Source organism: Eurosta solidaginis, chromosome 5 (genome assembly GCF_040869045.1).
Source record: "Eurosta solidaginis isolate ZX-2024a chromosome 5, ASM4086904v1, whole genome shotgun sequence".
Taxonomy (NCBI): domain Eukaryota; kingdom Metazoa; phylum Arthropoda; class Insecta; order Diptera; family Tephritidae; genus Eurosta; species Eurosta solidaginis.
Window position 1 is genome coordinate 220,148,466 of NC_090323.1, and position 24,372 is coordinate 220,172,837.

Below are 24,372 nucleotides of genomic sequence, written 5' to 3' on the forward strand. Positions count from 1 at the left end.
AGCTGTAGTGCGCTGTGTGCGCTAGGTTTCGCATGATGGTTCAATTATTATCGATTTTGACTGCTTATAACTTAAAATGTGATATAGATACCGATCTTCCACTTTTACTAATTTCTCTAGCGAATAAGAGTCTTTGGTCGCGTGGCCTCACATATAAACATGGTACCAAGTTATTTTATTTTAGAGCAGGCTCACAAACCCCGGAAAAGCTTGTAAGCGTTCAAAACCTTAAACATTTATATACGCAATTTTTTCACTTGCTAGGCTTCCATCGTTACGAAGCAACTGCGACTTTGATTTAGTTGACTTCTTTTTCAGCTGCTGGGTATATGATGTAGAATCCTACTTTGTAATTGTTTCAAATGTTTATGCAAATGCTCATTCTTTACATTTTGTACTATTTCTAAAAAACAATGAAATACATTTGCTATTACCACAATTTTTATAAAATCTATGTCAGAGATAATCCAAGTAACTATCTAACAAACTAACGCCTGTCGGGCATTCAGCATAAAGTTGTAAACAATCAGCACCAGCAAGACCAGCATCCCGTGCAACAAAATAGCCATTGTCCAAGTCTTCCTTGCCAGGGCTAGAGAACATCAAACAAAACTATGCATTAACATATAAATTATTATATTCAATAACTTACGTCAACACAACATCCAACAACTCGGACAATACACCAACATGTTCATCTACTTGAGCATTTTGACATATCGAACGTAACAAACATTGGCGTCCATTCACACCCCGTTGACTCATTAATGTTTCCAGCACCGTGTATACAAACAATCGTGAATCATCTGTTTCATAGTTATCGAAACTGTATGGTTGATCCGGTATGTGCCTTACCTTACGCGCAAACGTATCCTCCCATTTGTCCCAGGGGTAAAGTGGCGAAGTGGGAAGCGGGTAACTTCCACCTTGTAGATTATATGAGCAAACTAATGAACGCCAAGTAATTGGGTCGGCTAAGTTGACTTGTCCCGATGGGCCGATAGAAAGCTGTTAAGTTAGTAGTTTCATGTAATTATAAATTATTTTTTTTTATGGATTTTTCGCTCTTTTTCCGTGACAAAGCAAAGTCAGGGAAACAATTGGATAACTAGAGCACTGATCGAGATATTTGGAAAATTTCTACTAAACTGTGAATATTGCGATGGATTTTATTGTAGATTTCCGATGAGATATTTAAAACTTGGAAAATGTGTGGAAAATGATAATGGAAGGATTTGAAGGGAAAACTATGCTAAGTGTCCTATGGATACAAATTTAAAGAAATCTCTTTAGAGGCATTGAAATATTGCGGTCGTATTTCAACTAATTTCCCGACAAGCTAGATTCTTGAAACTTGAAACGTAGTTAAAAAAAATCGGTGCAAAAACAACAAGAAAAAACTGCGCTGGGTAGCGCAAGCATAGAGGTCAAATTATAAGTAACATTGAGAATGTAACATGATCGAGCACGGATCGAGACATTTTCTATCATTGCCATTGGAATTCTACGTTGACCGCATTGCTCAGTCATTGACTTAAACCGCTTTTCAGATCCCGGTAACTGCAAAGTTGTGTGCAAAAATCTCGTTAAATGGTATACAATCGAAATGGTTGCAAAAATCTTCCAAAATCGATAGAATTTTCCTATCGAAGTTTAATTAACGAAGTCTTAAGCTTGATACGTAAAAAAATAAAAAAAAAAATTTAAGTTAAACGGTTTTAGTTAAAACTATAATTACATGAGGTAATAATAATACTAAAAGCTAGAAAATAATTAGTTAAGTCCCAGGTACTAGTCATCACACTCCTCATCAATCTAGGGCGTTGACCAGACAATTAAATAAAGTTGTTGGGAGCGTAGGATTTCTAAAAATGTAAGGCGTTGCATAACCTGATTAGGGGTCAGTTGGTCTTACTTATGACTATCAATAGAAATTTGACGCGTCCAACGCTTTTATTAAATTGTCTGATCAACGCCCCAGATTGATAAGGAGTGTGTTGACTAGTACCTAGGACCTACCTAATTGTTTTCTATCTTTTCGTGTTATTATTATTTCATGTAAGTATTGTTTTCAATAATACGGTTTAACAAAAAATTTTTCTTTAAATATTTTATTTTCAAGTTTTTAGTCTTTATTTAATTGCCTATTATTTCTTATTCTATTTACTTCATTTAGTGATTTATTATTACAAGGACTCTTTCCTCTTTCATTTTGTTACAATCTAATTCCTCAATACATAATCCTTCCAAAGACTTTACTTGATTCTGCGACACGTATGCTTGTCCCTCCTCCAACTCCAAAATATTTTGATGTCACTTCTACCGGATTGTATGTAATATTTGTTCCACATAGGGACCAAATCGGACCACAAATACGATTTTTTAGAATATATCGATCTTTGCGCCACCTAGCGGCGATTTTTTTGTAGGTCGCTTTCTATTCATGTATGGATTATGTGTTCCAAATATGAGCCAAATCGGACCACAAATACAAATTTTGTGAATATCTCGATCCTTGCGCCACCTAGCGGCGATTTTTTTCATAGATCGCTTTCTATTCTTGTATGTATTATGTGTTCCAAATATGAGCCAAATCGGACAACGAAAAGGATTTTTGTGAATATTTTGATCCTTGCGCCACCTAGCGGCGATTTTATGTATTATGTGTTCCAAATATGAGCCAGGTCGGATCAAAAATACGATTTTTGTGAATATCTCGATCCTTGCACCACCTAGCGGTGATTTTTTTCATGGATCGCTTTCTATTCTTGTATGTATTATGTGTTCCAAATATGAGCCAAATCGGACCACAAATAGGATTTTTGTGAATATCTCTATCCTTGCGCCACCTAGCGGCGATTTTTTTCTTATTATTGCATTGTCACCGGGTTCTGAACTATATTCCAAGTTTTAATCTTGTAGCTTATCGGGAAGTTACTTAAATTTCAATTACAAAATTCGTGCCAGCCAGCCACCCAGCCTGTCAAGTCAAGCTAAATAAAACCGTTTAAAAAATCGGCTCGGTGACGTGCTGTTCGGGCTGTTTAGGAAAAGGAAAATTCCAACCGAATTCTTAATCTTTGATCGATGTGCTAAGATAAAAAATAACCGATGCCCTGATTTCACTATAAGCTCACATAGATTTTAAAAAATCCAAACTGACTAGGGATGATGTCGTCTAAAAATCCGCTCACCCCAATATATTTGGATCCTTAATGGAGACGGTATCATTGCCCGGCTAGGAGACGTGAGTTACAAGGCTGACATCTCCACCATACAGGAAAAGCGGTGGACTGTGTATAAAGGGCATAGAAATGAAAATAAAGTAAAGCGCAGTCCTAGTGTTATACTTGTATTGGGAAAGAAACTGAATAGCCAACTACGCACTTCACCACCGATATGCTCCACCATGATTGCACCCGTAGCATAAGGACATCTCTTTTATGTTGACTTTGAAGTCACCAAAGAGATTGTGCAGTTTGTGGGTACACCTTTCTGGTGTCTTAAGCAGATCACACCTAAATTCCAATATGCCGGCATGCGCTCTTTCGACCAACTTTTGCATAAGTGTTCATACATGATCTTAACGGGTGTCTGTAGTTCCCTGAAACTTTTTATATTTTTTAGCCGAGATATTGCCTTTATCACTTTTCTATAGTCAATTAGTTGAACCTTTTTTCCGTCTTCAGTTATTGGGGTATCCGGTTGGCTGTCTTCCTCACTATTTACAAAATACGGAGAAGTGTTCATTCTTTACGTGGTTTGATATTATATACTTTATACGCCGGATTTTTTGGTAACATATTCAAGTTTAATTCCTATCAGCTAGCATCATCTTCATCATAGCCTTTCGCCTCATCTTTTTTTTTATATACGCGTTGATATAAACATTGTTTTTTTTTTTCTTGTAAGTGCTGTTTTTGTTGTTGTAGTGATAAAGACACTTCCCGAAGGTTTTGGGGACTGTTATCGATGTGGATGGTCCTTTGCCGGATACATATTTGGTACGTTCAGATAACAAGAGCCAAAAAGATGCTGCCCAGACAATAAAACTTAGGGATCCCTCAGCGGGCTATGGGCTTAGAGTATACTCGCGGCAGGTATGCCTGTCGTAAGAGGTGACTAAAAACCCAAATGATTCAAGGAGCTGTGTAGCGCAACCGCTTCAAGGGATTGCTAACGTAAGTTATAGTGGCCAAGGCTCAGATGACCCCCACGTTCATAATGGGGCGGAGTGGCCTAGGATGTTTAATGTGGTCACATTAAATTGTTCCCAAGATGTTCGGGCTTGTACTTTAATGGTGTTTGTTACCGTATCGGATCTACATAGATAACACTCCCCAAAACCTTCGGAGAGTGTCTTTATCACTACAACAACAAAAACAGCACTTACAAGTGTAGATCCAAGAGGCCTCAGAAAAAATAACAATGCTTATATCAACGCGTATATAAAAAAAAGGTGAGGCGAAAGGCTATGATGAACAGCAGGACCCAACACCACTAGAGCCTCGTCGGCTAAATATTTGTATCATACATTCTCATTTTTATAACAGGAAACCCCTCGGGTAGGTGAGCATGAAAACTTGGTTGCTGAAGCTGTGAAGCTGGAAAGATTTGTATTGCACCTATCAACCCCTTAAATGGTTCTATCTACCGTCGATCACTACGCGGTAGAGGTAGCCAAGTAACTTCGGTGATCTTTTTGTGCTGGGACTTGGGTTAGAGATGATCTTTCGCGAGCCGCAGTTTAATCGATCAACCTCAACCCTTTGAGAGATGTTACATCGTGTAGGCAGAGCAGCGGCCGAATAGATTTATCATAAACGGAGTTATGTTAACTTAATCCATCTCATCTATTGTCGTAGGCACAGATAAAATTTACGGTGAAGGTATTTGCTTTTATGGGAATAACGCTTGGTGCTTTTTCACAACCGCAAATGGCTGTATTTGGCTAAGGACTACGTCTTCCGCTACCCTTTCCCGATCACTGTAGAAGACGTTGCAATTCTGGATTGCTTCTATAACTTTCCCCGTATCTTGTATTTACTTTAGGATGATTTGGTCAACCTTCACTGGGACATCAACAAGTCAAGCACCATCTTCTTTGAAAATAATTCAACTAGATCAGATATAAATGCTCTATATACATTTATCTATATGTGACCCGGCCTATGAAAAGGTGGCTTATGACTCAAAAAAGAAATTGCGAGAAACAGCTGTTAAAGATAAACAATGCATTTCTTCAGTTTCTTAGTAGTAGTAGTTTTTTTAGTCATAAGCCACCTTTTCATAGGCCGGGTCACATATAAATTTTGCGATGGTCATCATAAGAGAAAGTCCTTATCACGGACATTGCCGATTCTTTTGTTTTTATTTGAATTGAGTTTTAACGTTGTGATGGTCTTCCAAACAAAATTTTAAATGCGCTAGTATTGCGTGGAACCGATGCACGGTGGGGTATTTGATCAATCTAGCTGGCCAAAAGTCGATTTTTCAAAATATTCAAATTTTTTTTAATATACTCCCTGTGGTTCCTAGATGTCCACTAAATAGTATACATACCCCAGAACCCATCTGCAACGTCAACTTAGCTAACCGCGCATATCTAAAGTTGTATAAAAATTGTGTGCAGTTCGATGCATTTTTATACTCAGATGAGCAGAGCTCACAGACTATATTAACTTTGTTCGCATAACGGTAATCCGTAACGGCATAAACTAATGGAGATAGATATAGACTTATATATCAAAATGATCTGGGCGAAAAAAATTCATTTAGCCATGTCCGTCCGTCCGTAGACACGATAACTTGAGTAAATTTTGAGATATTTGGTAGGTAGGTTCCTGGGCACTCATCTCACAACGCTATTTAAAATGAAAGAAATCGGACCATAACCACGCCCACTTTTTCGATATCGAAAATTTCGAAAAAACGAAAAAGTGCGATAATTCATTACCAAAGACGGATAAAGCGACGAAACTTGGTAGGTGAGTTGACCTTATGACGCAGAATTGAAAATAAAAGAAAGTATTTTCAAAGTTTTGCAAGCTGTAATTTGGCAGTCGTCGAAGATATCATGATGAAATTTGGCAGGAACGTTACTCCTATTACTATATGTGTGATAAGTAAAAATTAGCAAAATGGGATTACGAACACGCCCACTTTTAAAACATACTTTTTTAAAAGTCAAATTTTAACAAAAAATTTAATACCTTTACAGTATATAAGTAAATTATGTCAACATTCAACTCCAGTAATGATATGGTGCCACAAAATACAAAAATAAAGGAAATTTTCAAAATGGGCGTGGCTCCGCCCTTTTTCATTTAATTCGTCTAGAATACTTTTAATGCCATAGGTCGAACAATAATTTACCAATGGTTGTGAAGTTTGGTAGGGGCATAGATTTTATAACGTTAACTGTTTTCTGTGAAAATGGGCAAAATCGGTTAAAGCCACGCCCCGTTTTTATACACAGTCGACCGTCTGTCCTTCCGCTCGGCCGTTAACACGATAACTTGAGCAAAAATCGATATATCTTTACTAAACTCAGTTCACATACTTATCTGAACTCACTTTGTATTGGTAAAAAAAATGGCCGAAATCCGACTATGACCACGCCCACTTTTTCGATATAGACAATTACGAAAAATGAACAAAATGCCATAATTCTATACCAAATACCAAAAAAGAGATGAAACATGGTAATTGAATTGGTTTATTGACGCAAAATATAGCTTTAGAAAAAACTTGGTAAAATGGGTGTGACACCTACCATATCAAGTAGAAGGAAATGAAAAAGTTTTGCAGAGCGAAATCAAACGCCCTTGCAATCTTGGCAGGAATACTGTTCGTGGTATTACATATATAAATAAATTAGCGGTACCCGACAGATGATGTTCTGGGTCCCCCTGGTCTACATTTTGGTCGATATCTCGAAAACGCCTTCACATATACAACTAAACGCCACTCCCTTTTAAAACCCTCATTAATACCTTTAATTTGATACCCATATCGTACAAACACATTCTAGGGTCAGCCTTGGTCCACCCTTATGGTGATTTCTCAAAACGGCGTCCACCTATAGCATAATTTATTTATATATGTAATACCACGAACGGTATTCCTGCCTGTATAAAAAATGGGCGTGGCTTCAACCGATTTCGCCCACTTTCACAGAAAACATTTATTGTCGTAGAATCAATTTCCCTACCAAAATTCACGAGGATTGGTAAATTTTTGTTCGATTTATGGCATTAAAAGTATTCTAGATGAATTAAATGAAAAAGGGCGGAGCTACGCCCATTTTGAAATTTTCTTTTATTTTTGTATTTTGTTGCACCATATCATTACTGGAGTTGAATGTTGACATAATTTACTTATATACTGTAAATATATTAAATTTTTTGTTAAAATTTGACTTTTAAAAAATTTTTTTTTAAAAAGTGGGCGTGTTCGTCATCCAATTTTGTTAATTTTTATTTAGCTCACATATAGTAATAGGAGTAACGTTCGTGCCAAATTTCATCATGATATCTTCAACGAATGCCAAATTACAGCTTGCAAAACTTTTAAATTACCTACTTTTAAAAGTGGGCGGTGCCACGCCCATTATCCAAAATTTTACTAACTTTCTATTTTGCGTCATAATGTGAACCCACCTACCAAATTTCTTCGTTTTATCCGTCTTTGGTAATGAATTATCACACATTTTCGATTTTTCGGAATTTTCGATATCGGAAAAGTGGGCGTGGTTGTAGTCTGATTTCGTTCGGACATGGCTCAATCAAATTTTTTTTCGATACTGATGATTGTGATATATGGAAGTCTATATCTATCTCGACTCCTTTATACCTGTACAACCAACCGTTATCCAATCAAAGTTAATATACTCTGTGAGCTCTGCTCAACTGAGTATAAAAAGAAGGTGAGGTGGCAACCCTAAGTGGCAACTCTTCTTAAAAATGTCAATAGAAATGCGGAGTAAAATACTTTGATACCTTGATACCCATATTGACATATCTCATGTAATGCCAAAAAATCGCCCGCTCCATCCGAAACCGGGAGGCCCGATCCATAGTAATTCTGCGTGGAACACCGTGAATTTACTGTCAAATATTCCTTTTATAACAATGAAGTAAGGCAACCACTTTTTCAACAGAAATAACTGCTATCTTAATTTTGGCCAGCTAGATTGACCCCACCATGCGATGATATGGTGTTTCTAACATAAATTGAGATTTTATTAAAATTTTCCCATCATTCAACTTTTACATAACAACAAATCAAACAAAAAACATTTACCTTAATACTTCCGCCGCCGTTGAATATCAAACTCCTTTTCTTGCGCGTTTGCATAAAATCGGTTAAATTTGCGCCGGCATTAATGCTAAGCAGATCCGCATATGCACCATATAAATGAGTTAAAAAACACGTCCATACAATCCATACTAACTTCATTTCTTTTTTTTCATACATCAAGAAAGAGAATAATCGTCGCACAGTTAATATATGCATATAACTCCTTCAAACTTAAAATGACAAGTGATAATGCATTTATAAAATCGAAGAATTTTATTTTCGGTAGTCCATATGAGCTATAGAAAGTCATCGCACTCTGATAAGAGCTAAATACGTATAACATATATGTAAATAAATTTGTGTGTGAGCCACTATTGGGTTTACTAATTAGAAGCCAAACTCAATTAGATTTCCATAACATATGTATATCTGAATGTATGTGTATTAGAGTGTGCTTTATTTGCATGAAAAATTTGTTTGTTGAGCCAAGATCCTCTGCTTCGAATTTTAAATTTTGAGTTAACGTAAAGACGTGCCGCAAAACCTCTATGAGTATTCGAAAGAAAAGTTCCCCAGAAGAATTATGATCTTGTCCGTGATACCAATGTTGAATATCGAGGAAGGTTTAATGATGCGTAAGCCATGCACATATTGCAATGAATCAAAGAACTAAGGCTTTGCTGGTTAGGTCATATTATGCGATTGAAGGAAGACCACACCTATATTTGAAAGCGCAGGAAGTGGGAGAGCTCTACTGAGTTGAGAGAAAGTGATGGAGGAAGAATTGAACGAAATGATGGCGCACCCTAATTCTCGTATTGGCAAACATAAATTTTTGATGGCTCACTCAACTCATTATTTATTTAAGATGTATTATAATTTTTTTGGGCTTACTTAGAACACGGTCAACAAAATCTCTGAAATCGGAGAAGATTCATGTAGTAGATTATAGGAATTTTCCACGCACATAATTTGTTATTGCATGACTGGTAATCAGAGCTGTTCCTACATTTTTATATTGAAGTGCAAATCACAATACATATACAAATTTATATGTACACTGAAACTTTTTTAAATTGAAAAAACAAACAAATTTATTTTAAATTTTTAAAGAATTTTAATGGTCCGCTTTATGAATAAATGTTTAATTAAAAATTTTCTCAATGCTACAATATTTCTGAATAAATTTTTGGTGTCAATATTGAAATGGACTACAAAACTGCCCACTAAAAAAACAAATTAAAGTTGTTATTCGATATTTTGAAATTTTGTGAAATTTTTTGAGTTTTCGAATTTTTCCGAAAACATCTTTGAGCAGAGCATACAAAACTATATGAACACTTAAACTTTTTTAAATTGAAAAAAATAAAAAATTTATTTCAAAAGTTAAAAGAATTTTGATAGTCTCCTTAATAAATAAATTTTAAATTAAAATGTTTCTCAGTGCTACAATTATTTTGAAAAATTTTTTGGTGTCAATTTATAAGTGTTAATTTGAATATCCTACCGAAGTGCCAAGGCTTCATATGAAAGTGCTTTTCCTTTGCACTTTCATATGAAATTCAAGCACTTTCGTATGAATTAAATTTATTTGCGAGGGCATGTGGGAGTGCTATGAAAGTTTTAGTTTTTTTATTCAAAGTATGAATTTATTCTGTTGCTATTCTTCAGGGCAAAACAAAAGTGCTACAAGTGTATAGAGGTGTTGAGCAGCTCTGCTGGTAATATACAAAATGAAAAATTGATTTAGAATTTTTTTTAAGTTTTTCTTTATACCTTTAAAACTGTAATAACATAATTATTTATTGGGGCATGTTAGAGATATAATTTTCATAATAAAGTACAATAACCGTTTAAAAGGTAGGCCATAGAATACTTTTCAGTTATACTAGCGAAAGGTGTTGTACAAAAACCCGATTACTAGGCATCACGTGGTGTTCTCAATGGTCTTCAATTATGGCTAAAAAGGTACAGCAGCCAACACGTAGCAGTGGCATTTTTTTTATCAAATATCGCCAATTAAACTCTTCTTTTTTTATTTTCAATCATTTAATAAAAACACTTCTATAAATTTTATCTCTAAAGCATGCTATCAGCCTCAAAAACTGAGCTGCTCAACCCCTATACACTTAAAGCGCTTTTGTTTTTGTTTTGCCCTGAAGAATAGGCACAGATTCAAACTAACACTTGAATATAAAAGAAGATATAAATTCGATTCATATGAAAGAGCCTGAATTTCATATGAAAGTGCAAAGAAACAGCACCTCCATATGAAGGCAGGGCACTTCGATATGATGTTCAAATTAACACTAACAAATTGACACAAAAAATTTTTCAAAATAATTGTTGCACTGAGAAAATTTTAATTTAAAATTTATTTATTAAGGGGACTATCAAAATTCTTTAAACATTTGAAATCAATTTTTTATTTTTTTTTTTCAATTTAAAAAGTGTCAATATTCATATAGTTTTGTATGTGTATTGCGCTTTGCCCTGCTCAAAAATTTTTTCTGAAAAATTCGAAAACTGAAATAATTTCACAAAAATTTCAAAATATCGAATGACAATTTTAATGAGTTTTTTTAGTGAACAGTTTTGTAGTCCATTTCCACAGTATTGACTTCAAATTTCGAATGCGGCCAATGACTAGCTTTTTTACTTTAAGTCTTTCAAACTTCTTATTCCAAAACCAGGGGAATAAGTGAGACAAACTTACGGGAAAGCAACACCAAAGCGTAAAATACATTATAGACGAAAAGGCATATAGCATTAAAAACTTCAAAAAGCTGCGGCTGTAACAGACAACTGCCTTTAGCGAGCACAAGTCCTAGTGAAATGAAGCTTTAGTAATCACGAAGAAACACCTGGAAAAGAACATTACATTGCAACTGAAAGAAAGGGCGCTATCAACCGGGCCAGCCTGAGATAAATTGCAATGAGAATAGTGTTCAAACGCTACCGTGAATAAAAGAAGCGATTCGTAGAAAAAAGTAGAGATAGAAAGGTGTGATTGGGAAGATCTTGCACTACTAACCACAAGACTATCGAAATATAATTTGGTTGCGCGGGCGTAGGTACGACGGAAGTGCTAACTATTTTAGCATCAAAATTAAGTTCCAAGCATTGATATGTGAAAAACTATCCTTAGCACTCTCTAGGCATTTTTTCATTTTTTTCATTAAATTTTTACTTTTGAAGACCTTGCAAAATATAATAATGAAATGTATTATCCTCTTGCACAATTGGAGCACAGAGAACCTGAGGAATGATATAGACAGCGAGACAGCATCAAAAACGACACAAGCATGTGTGCGATTGAAAAAGCTGAGCTTCTGACCTCTCTGCAAGTTTTTACAGATGTCAATCCGGACGCTTCTGATACCAGAGCTTGAGGGCCCTTGCTCTGTTTTTAGCTAACCTAGAAAAACGAAAGAATTATTTCTCACAGCTCAATATCTTAGAAAAATGGTTTGATCAAATAATTAGAAAAATAAATTGATTTTGCCGTTAATGTTTTTGTGGCCCTCCAACTGTACTTAGAAGCATGAACGCCTGGTAACAGCAGATGAGGTGGCTCTTGGAATGCTTGCAGACAACAGTTTTACGAAAGATTTACAGACTCCTAGTACAGAAGAACATATCCCCCGAATTAAAACCCAGCTGCTTCGCTGTATAGCCCATGTTATGCGAGCTCTGTTGTTGTTGTAATACAGTGATTGCGAGGTTAAGAAGAGATGCAATTATTCCAGTTTCTACTAAGAAATTCGCCCACTCTTCTCGTATCTAGGTATTTAAAGTAAACGTGCAACAAAACGAGTATTCATAACAAACAAATTTTTTTCATTTATAAAAATTTATTCAAATTTTTTTATATATATACAAAATTGGTCATTTTTTGCTTATACGCTGAGCTCCACTCAAATAAAGTTTCTCCTTTATCATACATAATCCAAATATTGATCCAAGAGATTAGTGCCCACACGACAACCAGCATATAAATGTAAGCAATCAGCACCAGCTTTACCAGCCAGAGAGGCTTCATTATATGTAATGTCAATATCTTCCTTCCCAGGGCTTTAGAAAGTAAAAAATGCTTATTAGATATAAATAATTTCAAAATTAAATTCACAGACTTTACCTTAAGACAACATCCATAATTTCCGAAAACATGCCTATATGTTCATCAACTTGTGCATTTTGACATATGGAACGCAGCAAACAAATGTGACCAGCACCGTGCTGACGCTCCATTAAAATCTCCAATACATTGTAGACTAACTTTCGAGAATCATCCGCTATATAATCAACGTCGGAGCGCGAATGTCTCGAAAAACGAGCAAATGTATCCTCCCATTTATCCCATGGGTAGAGTGGTGTCGACGGTACTGGGTAAAAGCCACCTTGAATATTATTAATGCAAACTAAATTACGCCAAGCAATCGGATCGCCTAAGTCTATTCCTGATATTGCACCGGCATCAATCTGAAGAAATAGGAATTTAATTTTCGTTTTTATAATTTTAGAATACGGGTTTATTCTGCTGTTTTTTTTTTCTAAAAGAAATAGGCAAGTGACCGCTCTGGTTGGAATGAGCAAAGAGGCACCACATTGGAATTAATTAAACCTTATATTTATTAGTAAATAGTACTAAATCGTTTTTTTTTCGCGTTGACGGCACCTACATAAGTGATCATCTGCTCACGCCGTGAGTTTGACTGGTCCGCTGTCGAACTGCCTAAGCAGTTGGCTGATGACCAGCGTCCATATCGTTGGTGATAATACCCCTCCCGGCGAATCAATAGAAGGCTACAGCATTTATATAAGTCCAATCACTGCAGGATTTTCTCGATGTGAAAATATACCGTCAAGCAAGCCAACGCCTGCATAGCTATGAGCTCCTATAGACTAACCACATTGATATTAAATAACTTGAGCAGTAAGGGAGCTTAGTCCTCACTAGGGTAGGCACCTTGTCGTTCGTTTGTGGGCTTAGCCGAACTCTATAGCGCCCGACTATGAGGTGGAGCGGTTTAGAACTGGCATCTACGCCGTTTCGCCTCATAGGAGGGCTGTGGGATTTCGTTGACCAAGAACTGCCAACCCCCTAACCTAACCTAACCTACCTTATTCCTGATGTTTTTCAAATGTATACCTCACGAGAAGCCAAATTTTCTATTTCTCGAATCTCGAAACTCGCGCTCTTGATCGCAAAGTTGGTGTAATGTCTTATCAAAATATATTGAAATTATGCTCAGATAGGACGTCTTTTAAACGAGTTCTGAGGAATGGCGTTCTTCAAAAGAATTCTTAATTACGCCATTTTCAAAGTTCGACAAACGACAAAGCCCTACGAAGATATAGAAGGCTGTGTGGCCCTTTAAATCCCTCGACAACGTCAGAGATAAAGCCTTTCGAAGACATAGAGGTCTCCGCCTCACATACAGAACTTCAAACATATGATATGACCTATCTCAGGGCTCGACAGCTGTCAGTCGAAGGTCTGGATCAGGATAAAGGAGGGGTCAACCGGGATAAAGCCTTTCGGCATTTCTGCGCAACTACTATATCTGGCGTGAGCTCTTCTTACTGCCAATTCACCACCTGCTCGCTGAAGTTTAAGCGACAATTTACTATAATGTTCCGCAAAAATCGTCCTTTCAAGAAATTCTTGTGCCTGACTTGCATTCGAGACATGATAGAACGCATCTGAAAGGGTGAGCGCACGAAATGAATAATTTTACCAAGCAGTCTCTCGAGCGTACGATTTTGATGACTTCCACCGCTTGAGTGTTGAAACATTCTAAACTGTTCCCATAAATCGAACATCAAACACAGCTCCGGATATTGGTATAACCTTTCAGTAAAATTTATCCAGCCGGATACTCAATCTGAGGAATACTACACTCTAGAAAAACTTTTCTCCTGGCCTATCTTTAGATGAGTCATTCTACAAAAAATACTGGTTTTGTTCTACTAAACAAAGTTCCGTAGTTATTTCGATCAGTGTATCTATTTATTTGGTTCTCTCTGATATCCAAGGTTTTTGGGGAAAATAAAAATGTACCACAACTACAAAACAAATTATTGATAGTCGAAAACACAGTGCTGCCTCTTGGTATTCCAATTTCTTACCTTTACGGATCCACTGCCATTGTAAATCAAAGTGCGTCGTTGACGATTTAATTTCATGAATTCAGTTAAATTTGCACCAACTCTCAGGCGGCTCAAACTTGTATATGATAATTGAGGATAAACCAAAGCAATTCCGACGAAAATATTAATGTAATGCATATTGAAAAGACGAGAATATTCCTTATTCCGATAAAACTGAAACTTCCAACTGATCTGCACGAATTAAAAAAGTAAAACCCATCAGCAACCAATGAACATCAATTTGGTTTGAGACATATTTATTACAATCGTACATACTTTTTTTGATATTTAATGAAATTTACTACCCAATAGGTAAAACCATAAACTAGGTAAACGCAAATCTGATGCAGAACTAGTTTAAATGTGCCGCCATAGCGTTTGTAGGAGTCTCCTTCCCATGGATCCCCTTGTTCAAACAACTCCATGGTTCTTTTTTTCACCGAGCGATTTGACAGGACGTCATGCCCCAGTGTTTTAGATGTGCGCACGTCCTGAGGACCTAACAACGACTCGGAACATTGTTTCGACGAAGCCAAAATACGTGCACGCCTTTGCGCAGGTTAATAGGATGGAATGTAGGAATGGTGGGAGCATATCTCTCGAGCATTTCGTACGGCCACCGAGGATAATTTTGGTCCACGGAAAAACAACTGGTACGATGAAAAATGCCGCGCTTCAACCGAAACAAAAGACGCTGAATACATGGCTACGTTAAAAGCGATCGCAACAAAAAGGATGTGTGAACGCTACCGCGAGTTCAAAAGGGAACCGAGACGCCTTCACAGGAAGAAAAAAGCGAACGCAGAAAGGTGTGAGTACCAGGAACTTAAGCTGATAGTCAACAGGAATAACATCCGCAAGTTTTATTTTACCAAAAATTTCGGCGACAGACGAAAGGTTTTATGCCCGAGGCAAACTCCTGTAAGAATGAAATTGGCGACCTTCGGACACCGATTATCCAGAGAGCTTAGGTTATCGGGGGAACACTTATTTGCTGCCCGCATATGCATGATGAACCCGCACCCCAGTCGATGATGATAGAATCAATGTTCCTTACTCGATTATGACGAAGTCAGAATAGCAAAAAAACAACGGTGCGGCGAGAGCTAATGGATTGCCTGCGAAGCTATTCAAATACGGCGGCGAGGAGTTGGTAAGGCGTATGCATGTGCTTCTTTGCTAAATATGGTAAAATGAGATAACATTTTTCTAAAAGTCCAAAATTTCGAAAAATTTTCAAAATGATAAAAATAGGTGTTGTGAGTAGCTTTTCAAAATTTCTGTAGTTCCTTCTTAGCCTTACAAATTTTTATTTAGCCTGTTTTAGCTTTTTTTTTGGTCCAGCTAGCTCTTTTTTCTGAAAAAAATCTGGCATCGCTGCCACCCTCAGTAACATTTTTGCAGAGAACTCTTTCGAAGCCCCCGAAGCCTACATGTTTATTTTCATGGCAGAAATACACTCGGGTTGTTGGCCAAATCACTCCCGATTGGCTAATTGAAAAAGTTGTTTCTAAATTTTTGATGTTGCTTTGTCTGGGGCTTGCACCCAGGATCTTCTAAGTCTTTCATCCAGAGAGGGATTTCTTCCGCCCACAGATAATATGTACGTATATGATAAGAAATTTGTCTTACTTATAAAGTTGGCGCTAACCGTTTAAATGGTGATGGTCGTCAACAAGGCGCACCTGTTGGGTTAACTGGGGCCAATTGTAAACAACAAAGGAATTTAAATTGTTTTCTACCAAGTCCTCTCAGCGGAATTGGAGTCACGCTATTTTTTTTTTTTTTTTTTGCTTTCATAGGTGAAGAACTTTTCGAAAATTTCCCTACCGGGTTAAATAAAAGTTCAATTTCAATAAGAATAAGGCTGAATAAATATTCTAAATATGACATATTATGACTTAGCATATTGTCAAACGCAGACGCTCTCTTAATTATGTATAACATATGTACACATATATATATAGCAGACATATACCCAAGTGTAGTTATTTATCAAAAGAAAATATTCTCTCACGCCTTCATGTAAATTTGTTCTAATTCTTAACACCTCGAGTGTTTTTTGTATCAAGGCTACAAACCTCTTCCAAAAACTACGCTTTCATGAACCACCTGGTTCGTTGGAAATGGCTTGATCAGTACGATATGATATTTTAGCAAATTTACTGTAATTCCTCTTATTTGCAACCTTCTACTAACGTTCGCATCGCTAAACTGTTAAAAAAAAAACTCCAATATTGAATAATGCAAAAATGGCCTTAATTAAAGTACTTCACAATAACACTTATACTTCGCAACTGCTTAAAACAAACTGATTGTCGTGCCTCTACTGTTGCTGCCTTTTATACTCTGTGATTTCTCGTTCGCAACTTCTAGGCTCTTCTATTTCCAGAACTTACTAGTTAGTTATGAGCTATAAAATTACTACGTTTATAGCTTCTCATATGCGCGTGTATATGTGAGCACAATTATAATCGCATACTTTTGGGAGCATCTCAGATAAGATATCTGCATGTGTTTGTGCATCCCTTCTCCGCTGCGTGTACGTACATATGTGTAGACATAATGATTGATTTATTGATGTGCATACAAGTCACTGCTTAGCATCGGCTTAGAGATGATAGTATCCCTTAGTGTTGCTAATATTTGTCACAATATTAACAAATAGATAAAATCGCTGGGTCCCAGGAAATATTTCTATCAACACCCGAATTTGGATGAGGAGGGAGTGACCTCCACGAAGAGAGAAGGAGGGTGAAAGTTAGAGTGTTAGTGATTGTGAGAGTGTGAGTGGTAGGAGAGTTATTGGTTGAAGTAGAGGGAGAGGTAGAGGTAAAGGTTCTGGTAGAGGTAGAGGTGCAGGTAATTTACATAAGCATAGGTTAGAGGACTATTGTTTCTGTACACACTGTTCCCCCGACTGAGAAAACGCAGAACACGTAATGATTCAAAGTCCTCGTTTGTCCGGCGAAAGACTCTCTGTACACCGAGTTTTTGAAGAGGAACCTTCCAATACAGAATTTAATCCCTCTAATGTGAAAAAAATAGATTTTTGGACTGCTGTGTGCATAAGGGCCTTTCTAGGTATTACGAAGTTACCGCATGCTGAAAAGGGGCGCAGAAAAATGTGCATACATGGTATTCGCGATTAAGTCGCCTTTCCACATCGTGACGTTATGCCTAAGGGCGGTCCAACGATGTGTGGACTCATGAACAACACAGAATTAGCCTGGTTTCATTGGACCACTTGGAGTCAAGGGTGAGGGAGAAGAAGACGAAGAGAGTGAGGGGGAGGAAGAGGAAGAGAAAGAGGAGCAATTCGGTTCAAAACTGATTTGTACTCATGGCTTCTGTACTACTGATATATTTAGTTCCTTATTCGAGCTTTCTAAAAACATAGATATGTGTATGTTGGCCAAGTCAGATGAACTGTTAATATATAATGTAAATATAAATACCAATTTGCTGGCATGCGTTAAAACGAAGTTAAAAGAACAACAAAATCAAACTAAGGCACAAAAATTTCTTTTAAATTGAGTTGTCTTCGTGACTGTACAAAGACCTGAGCAACTATCAAAAGCAACCATAACCTTTGTCTGTCTACTATCCAATATAAAATATTTATTTATTTATAAACAATGCCTAGACCTTTTGACATTCGTTTTTCAATTGACAAACTCAAAATATATGCAAATTTAATGACCACTCAATGGGGTGACTCATTTGTATAAATTTTACTTGGACTATACAAGCAAGCCTTAGGTATAAGTCGGCTTAGTGATTGGTAATAGTGCAAACATGAAACCAACAAAACTAAATACAGCTATTTAATGGGGAAAGAAGGGAGTTACTCATTAAAAGGATACACTTAGGCTCACAGCAAGCCAAATAAATACAATAGAGAAAGTTGAAATATGCAAATGATACCGCTTTGCTATTACTTGTGTCTTTTATATTTCATTTTCGTTTATTCACTAGTCCAAGCCAGTCTGAAGGTAGATCGATAATTGCACACCTACTTTTAGGTATCAAGTTTCTTTGTATTTGCTTTAGTATGGTGTAATGAAGTAATTTTTCGCATGGATGACATTCATTAAAAATGTCTGGTTCCAATTTGGATAGCTTGGAATTTAACCTTTTATTGCGCAGCATGCCTTCCTCTTGGTCATTGAGTGCAAATTGATAATCCTTCACTTATTTTGTTCTGAGCTTCTGTATCTAACTACGACACGAAAACATGTCATGTCTAGATTTTCGGCTAGTCTCTTTGCTCGTGGGATGTCTTTACTATTAGATTCTACAAAGGTTAAGGCTGCCTTCTATTTTTGGAATCTTACCTCTCAAGGCCTACAAAATTTTCCTTGCCTGGGACCGCATTTGGCATTATTTAGGGTATGGAAGCGCGCTACGCGAGCTTTGTGATTACTCTCGCCCCAATGAACTAACCACAAGCTGCTTTAATGAGAAGTAAGTGCCCCACGAGAAAACCGATTTAAGATGTGTACTAGCGTTGGTTGGTTGGTTTCTGAAATCCACATATTCTAAAAGACCTGGGTTCAAGTAGCAAAATGAGCACCGCTTCATGCACTTTCTTCTAAAACCATTGGTTTTGGCTGCTTTTTCTTCTTCTTGTAGCGATAAAGACACTCGCCCTTTTCACGAGGAAAGACTGATCTTGCATAGAGTTTTTGGGAAGGAACCTACCACGAGAAATGATGGATGCTGAGAGGGAGCTCCGAGGAATGCGCAGGCGAAGCAGTGGCGATTAAATCGACACTCGGAGCAAATAGCGGGAACCTGGACGCAGGAACAATAGTAGGCTCCTAAAAAATTAGAAATATGGAACTCCGCCCTGAAGTAATGCGAAAGTGGTACCGGGGTGGGTGGGGGTTCCAAAACTGGGGTTGTTTTTTAGTCTACGGACACATGATTGCTTCGACGGCAGCAATTATGGTGCATTAGGCATTTTTCAGCCCTACCGCAGAAAAAAAAACAACCCCCCCCCCCCCCCCCCCCCCCCCCACACTCTAGTCTAATCACGTCGGAAGTGTGCTTCCAGAGTAAATGCTACGTACGGTAACAACTTAACACCTTTCCAGGTTAGTTCTGTTGGGCTAAAGAGAGAGTTCGACCGTTAGCTGGCTTCATAAGTGGGACCGTTTCACTGACCGCTGCTGTGCAAGAAGTTAAGATGAAGTACAATCAGCAAAATAAAACTCTTATAGTTTATATCAGGATGCAGCCTCTACGAAATCTACGACCAGTGATAACCCGGTTCTCACCCACTCACTTAAAGCAGGTATTATATACATATGTACGTATGTATGTGCTTATTTACTTTTGTATATGTATGACTCTTCAATACGATCATATGTAAAGCACTACGAATATAATTCGATGTATAGATAGTCATTTGGTCGAAAGAAGCCACTTAACCCAAAGCCTTTAACAGTTTGAGGCTTATGATTATTTAAACTTTACAAACGAAACTCGTCAAAGAGTTAAGTGTGAATATTCTTCCATTTAACATATACGCCTTTGCTTATGTAAAGTTCAACTTAAACACAATCGCCAAAACAAATAAACAAACAAACATCTAGAAGTTAAAGAAGAAATTGTAAAATGGAGTACCCAGTTTAAAAAGTTTATGAAGCCGTAGTTAGGGATGATGATTAAAGTAAATATACACACATACATACATATATGTATGCCCAGGTATACGAGTGCAAGGTGTCCGCTACTTCCCATATTTGATTTTTCACTACCTTTCTTGTTCTTATTTGGTACTGAAACCTTTAGACATTTTTGGTCGAGGCCCACACCAGTGTTACATTTTTGGGACATCTGACGCAGTTGGAAACGGGGAAAATGACAAAAACTTCAGGTTCAAATTTGGTTTCTCATATTTAAGCACGCGATTGTAAAAATGATTGGTTTACAGTGGACATGCTAATGTATACCTTTGTAAATGACTGCGAAGACAAAGACTACATACTATACAAACATTTTTAACTACAGGGCGCATCCCGTGGGGGAGGGGCGTCGCCCTTTTACATACCAGTAACACATATTTTAGTTTTAAAAACCGTTTAAAACATTTTAAAAGTATTAATTTTTTATACATAAATTAATTGGGTTCTGGGTTCTGGTTTGCACAAAAAAGTTTTAATGAATTTTGACTCCATATTGTTGAGATTGAAGAATATGTGGACGCTAGCGTTAGCGCGAAGAGCTTGAGCTATAGTTTACCAAAAAGTTCGACGACGACGAAAGGCTTCAAACCCGTATCAAATTCCTGTAAGAGCGAAAACGGTTTCCTGATAAACGATGCCTAAAGAGTACTTAGGCTATGGAGGAAACATCTCTCTACCCTCATAAAGGGAGATAGCGATGAAGGGCCCAGAGAAGATAATGAACCACTACTTACAATCGATGATGACGGTATTAATGTTTGCCCCATACGACCATGACGAGGTAAGAATAGCAATATTCAGACTAAGAGCAACAAAATCGTGGGCTCTGGTTGATTTCCTGCGGAGCCAATCAAAAAAGGCGACAAGAAGTTGGTGAGGCGCATGCATCAAGAAATTGGAAAGGCGACACTGGGGTGTTCGAAATAAAAATTATTCGAAAAATTATCCGATACCTACTGCTTTGCACAATTCCGAGAGAAACTCTTTTGTTGAGCCATGCTATCGTTCAAAGTTCCATTATTTTTTATTTGCTTGCATAAATTCTAAAATAAGTAATGAACAAATTCTTATAGTTTTATTCATCTTTTATTTTCAAAAACAAGCGTGAACAGAAGTCATAAGCCTCCAAAAAATAATACCCCACATTCAGCAGAGCTGGTAACGCCCTTGCTATCAATATTTAAAAAAAGACATATTAGTGACAAGTCGTGGCCGAAGGGGACTTGATTTTTTGACCGATTCCGGTTCCTCTATTACTCATCATCAGCACAAGCGACCTAGTCTTATACCACCAAGGCGCAATCACTCGTATATGACCCTCAGATTAACGACGACCTACCCGTCGTACTTCAAAATACCGCAGTTAAATTATAACAGATTAATTGGGAAGATCACGAAGAAGTTTTATTGCATTAAAATGCAGAACGTCGCATATCGACAAGGCTAACCGCAAAATCCGCTCTGCTGACTTACGCCGGTTATAACGTCCCCACAAAAGATCAGTGACAATATCCTGGAGCGTAAGGGCACATCTGTCCGGTGAGGTGAGACGAATCTTAAAATTAAAAACATCTATACCATTTTACGCGATTTCAATGCCCATCACAAACTGTACCATTCCAACCTGCAAGCAGATAGCAGGAGAGGGATATTGTCTGAGCAAAAAGGCGACACAACGTCTTGCGCGGTTAATGGGAACGCCCACATACGTGTGGTAAGAAGTTGTCAAAGCTCGCCATACATTTCAACCATCAGTACAAGACTTATCAACTGCGTTAATTGGCAGGGTGTGCTAACTCTATTATCTGACTACCTGCTCATACTCTTCTCACTGCAACGATCAACCGAATTCATCAAATCTGAATGCAGCATTTTCATTAACTTCAAAAAACTAAAGTGGGCTGATTATTACTGCCCTCTCAATCCACCTGGAAGGATTACGTTAATCCGACCCGATTTCCCAACGGAGGCCGCAACCTTGGAGGGAGAGCGTGGCTCGGCATCCAAAAATACTGGATGTGACGTTCGATAATGACCATCATTTCCAAGTTCAGAGCAGTAGCAAAATCCTCTCAAGTCCCTTGCTTCTGGCATTTGGTACAAAGGCAGAGAAACGCTGATAGCTACTGTAAAAGAAAACTGCAAGTTTAGTTGGACTACCGTTAGTGGATATCGATGACACTCCGATTCTTTTATTCGGAGAGATTAGCTAAACTGCTGATTGTGCATTTTTTGTCATCTAAGGAAGAAATGTCACAATTTAGATATTGTAACGAATTCTGGGGAAATTCCGCTTCTTTGAAACCTTCTGCTAATGTTCGAATCGCTAAACAGTTGAATAAATCACTCCAATATTCAGTATTGTAAACTGGGTATTGGGCGGCCACCGTGGTGCGAAGGTAGCGTGCTCCGCCTACCACACCGTATGCCCTGGGTTCACGCCCCGGGCAAAGCAACACCAAAATTTTAGAAATAAGGTTTACAATTAGAAGAAAATTTTTCTAAGCGGGGTCGCCCCTCGGTAGTGTTTGGCAAGCGCTCCGGGTGTATTTCTGCCATGAAAAGCTCTCAGTGAAAACTCATCTGCCTTGCAGATGCCGTTCGGGGTCGGCATGAAACATGTAGGTCCCGTCCAACCAATTTGTAGGGAAAATTAAGAGGAGCACGACGCAAATTTGAAGAGAAGCTCTGGTTCTTAAATATATGGCTTGAGGATGAAGTGCTAAAGTTCTACAAACACGGCACACAAACAATTTTCAGTTTAATTTTCAGTACCCTGTAAACATCTACATTCACACGAGATATTGAGTAAATTACGTAATATGCACCGAAAATCTAGCAGCGGGTGGTCTAACCTAAAAATAAAGCAAACAGTTCCCCAATTGAGGTCCTGCTAGCTCATTGTCGCTTAAAGCGTTTCCCATTGCTTTCTTATATCCTTTGTCATGCATTATATCTAATAATTTACAAAAAAAGGGACACATGTACTTATGAAACTTGTACGTGTCTATGCAGATACTCAACAAAATTTCAGGATTCTATTAGCTTATTGTATGAATGTACATATTTGTGTGCCAAAAGGAAATGCTATTACCATAACTCGACGAGTCAATGACTTTTTTGGTGTCGCTGCTGTTTTTTAGTATCAACAGCTACTACCACCGTTGTATTAGCTTCATTGCTGCCTCCAATTATAGTTGACATATTCATCACAACGGGGCGGTAAGTGACAGACTTGCCAAGTAGGAACATACCAACCTAACCACAAACATATGTATGTATATATAATAATGGTTGAGAGACAGACGCTGCCATGCTGCCATAAACATATCAAATCAACTTACGGGCTTCCCTTGAACAAAATATGTCAGTTAACCAAAGAAAGGAAATTAAGAGATGCACGTATTCCTGGTGATAACAAATCAGAGAACTAAAGTCAATTCAATGATTTGAATTTGCAATCTGTGCAGATAAATAATCCGTTATTGTTTTGTTTATCCAAAATCTATGAACTCGCAGCTTTTGAGTTCACACCGCGCGTAAAGCAACATTAATATTTAAGAAACAAGTTTTTTCAATTAAAAGAAAGTTTTTCTAAGAGGGATCGCCCCTCGGAAGTTCTTTGGCAAGCACTCCGAGCAAGGCGAATTTAGTACCAGGTGTTGTTATCCCAACAGCTGATTGCTTCTTCTTGATTATTTTCGATACAACGTCTTGTACAGCATTATGTCTGTTAATCGTAATCAACGAAAACTGTGTTTTGACTTGACTTTGTTCTGCACGGCGAATTGGTTGAATTAGCTTTGTCCCCACTAGGTATGGAGTCGCCTTGACTCCGAGTGTATTTCTGCTATGAAAAGCTTCTCAGTGGAAACTCATCTGCCTTGTAGATGTCATTCGAAGTCGGCATAAAACATGTAGGTCCCGCCCAATTTGTAGGAAAACTCAAAAGGAGCATGACGAAAATAGGAAGATAAGCACGGCGCGAAATATCTTCGGAGGTTATCGGGCCTTACGTTTATTTTATTTAGAACGGCAACTGCAAGGCAGGTGAATGCACTTGGAGTGCTTGCCAAACCACTGCCCAGGGGCGACCCTGCTGTGAACGAATGTTTTATAATTGAGAAACTCGCGAGGTTCGGTGTGTAAACGTCCAAGTGTAGGTCTAGTAAACCAAATTCCTTAAGCTTAAGTCTAAATATTGAAGTTAAACCACACATTAAAC

General features: G+C 37.6%; 2 protein-coding genes across 2 annotated transcripts; both read right to left on the bottom strand.

The window, feature by feature from the left end:
- Positions 1 to 307: 307 nt before the first annotated feature.
- On the bottom strand, positions 308 to 8,526 carry LOC137233666 (uncharacterized). Its single transcript, XM_067756898.1, has 3 exons — positions 8,305 to 8,526; positions 653 to 1,008; positions 308 to 592 (listed from the first exon to the last, which is right to left on the bottom strand). The coding sequence occupies exons 1-3, from the start codon at positions 8,515 to 8,517 to the stop codon at positions 457 to 459; spliced, it is 705 nt and encodes a 234-aa protein (XP_067612999.1). The 5' UTR covers positions 8,518 to 8,526; the 3' UTR covers positions 308 to 456.
- A 3,633-nt stretch (positions 8,527 to 12,159) lies between these two features.
- On the bottom strand, positions 12,160 to 14,681 carry LOC137233667 (uncharacterized). The gene is made up of 3 exons (XM_067756899.1): positions 14,434 to 14,681; positions 12,440 to 12,783; positions 12,160 to 12,375 (listed from the first exon to the last, which is right to left on the bottom strand). Exons 1-3 carry the CDS (start codon positions 14,590 to 14,592, stop codon positions 12,240 to 12,242), a joined length of 639 nt encoding a protein of 212 aa, XP_067613000.1. The 5' UTR covers positions 14,593 to 14,681; the 3' UTR covers positions 12,160 to 12,239.
- Positions 14,682 to 24,372: the final 9,691 nt, after the last annotated feature.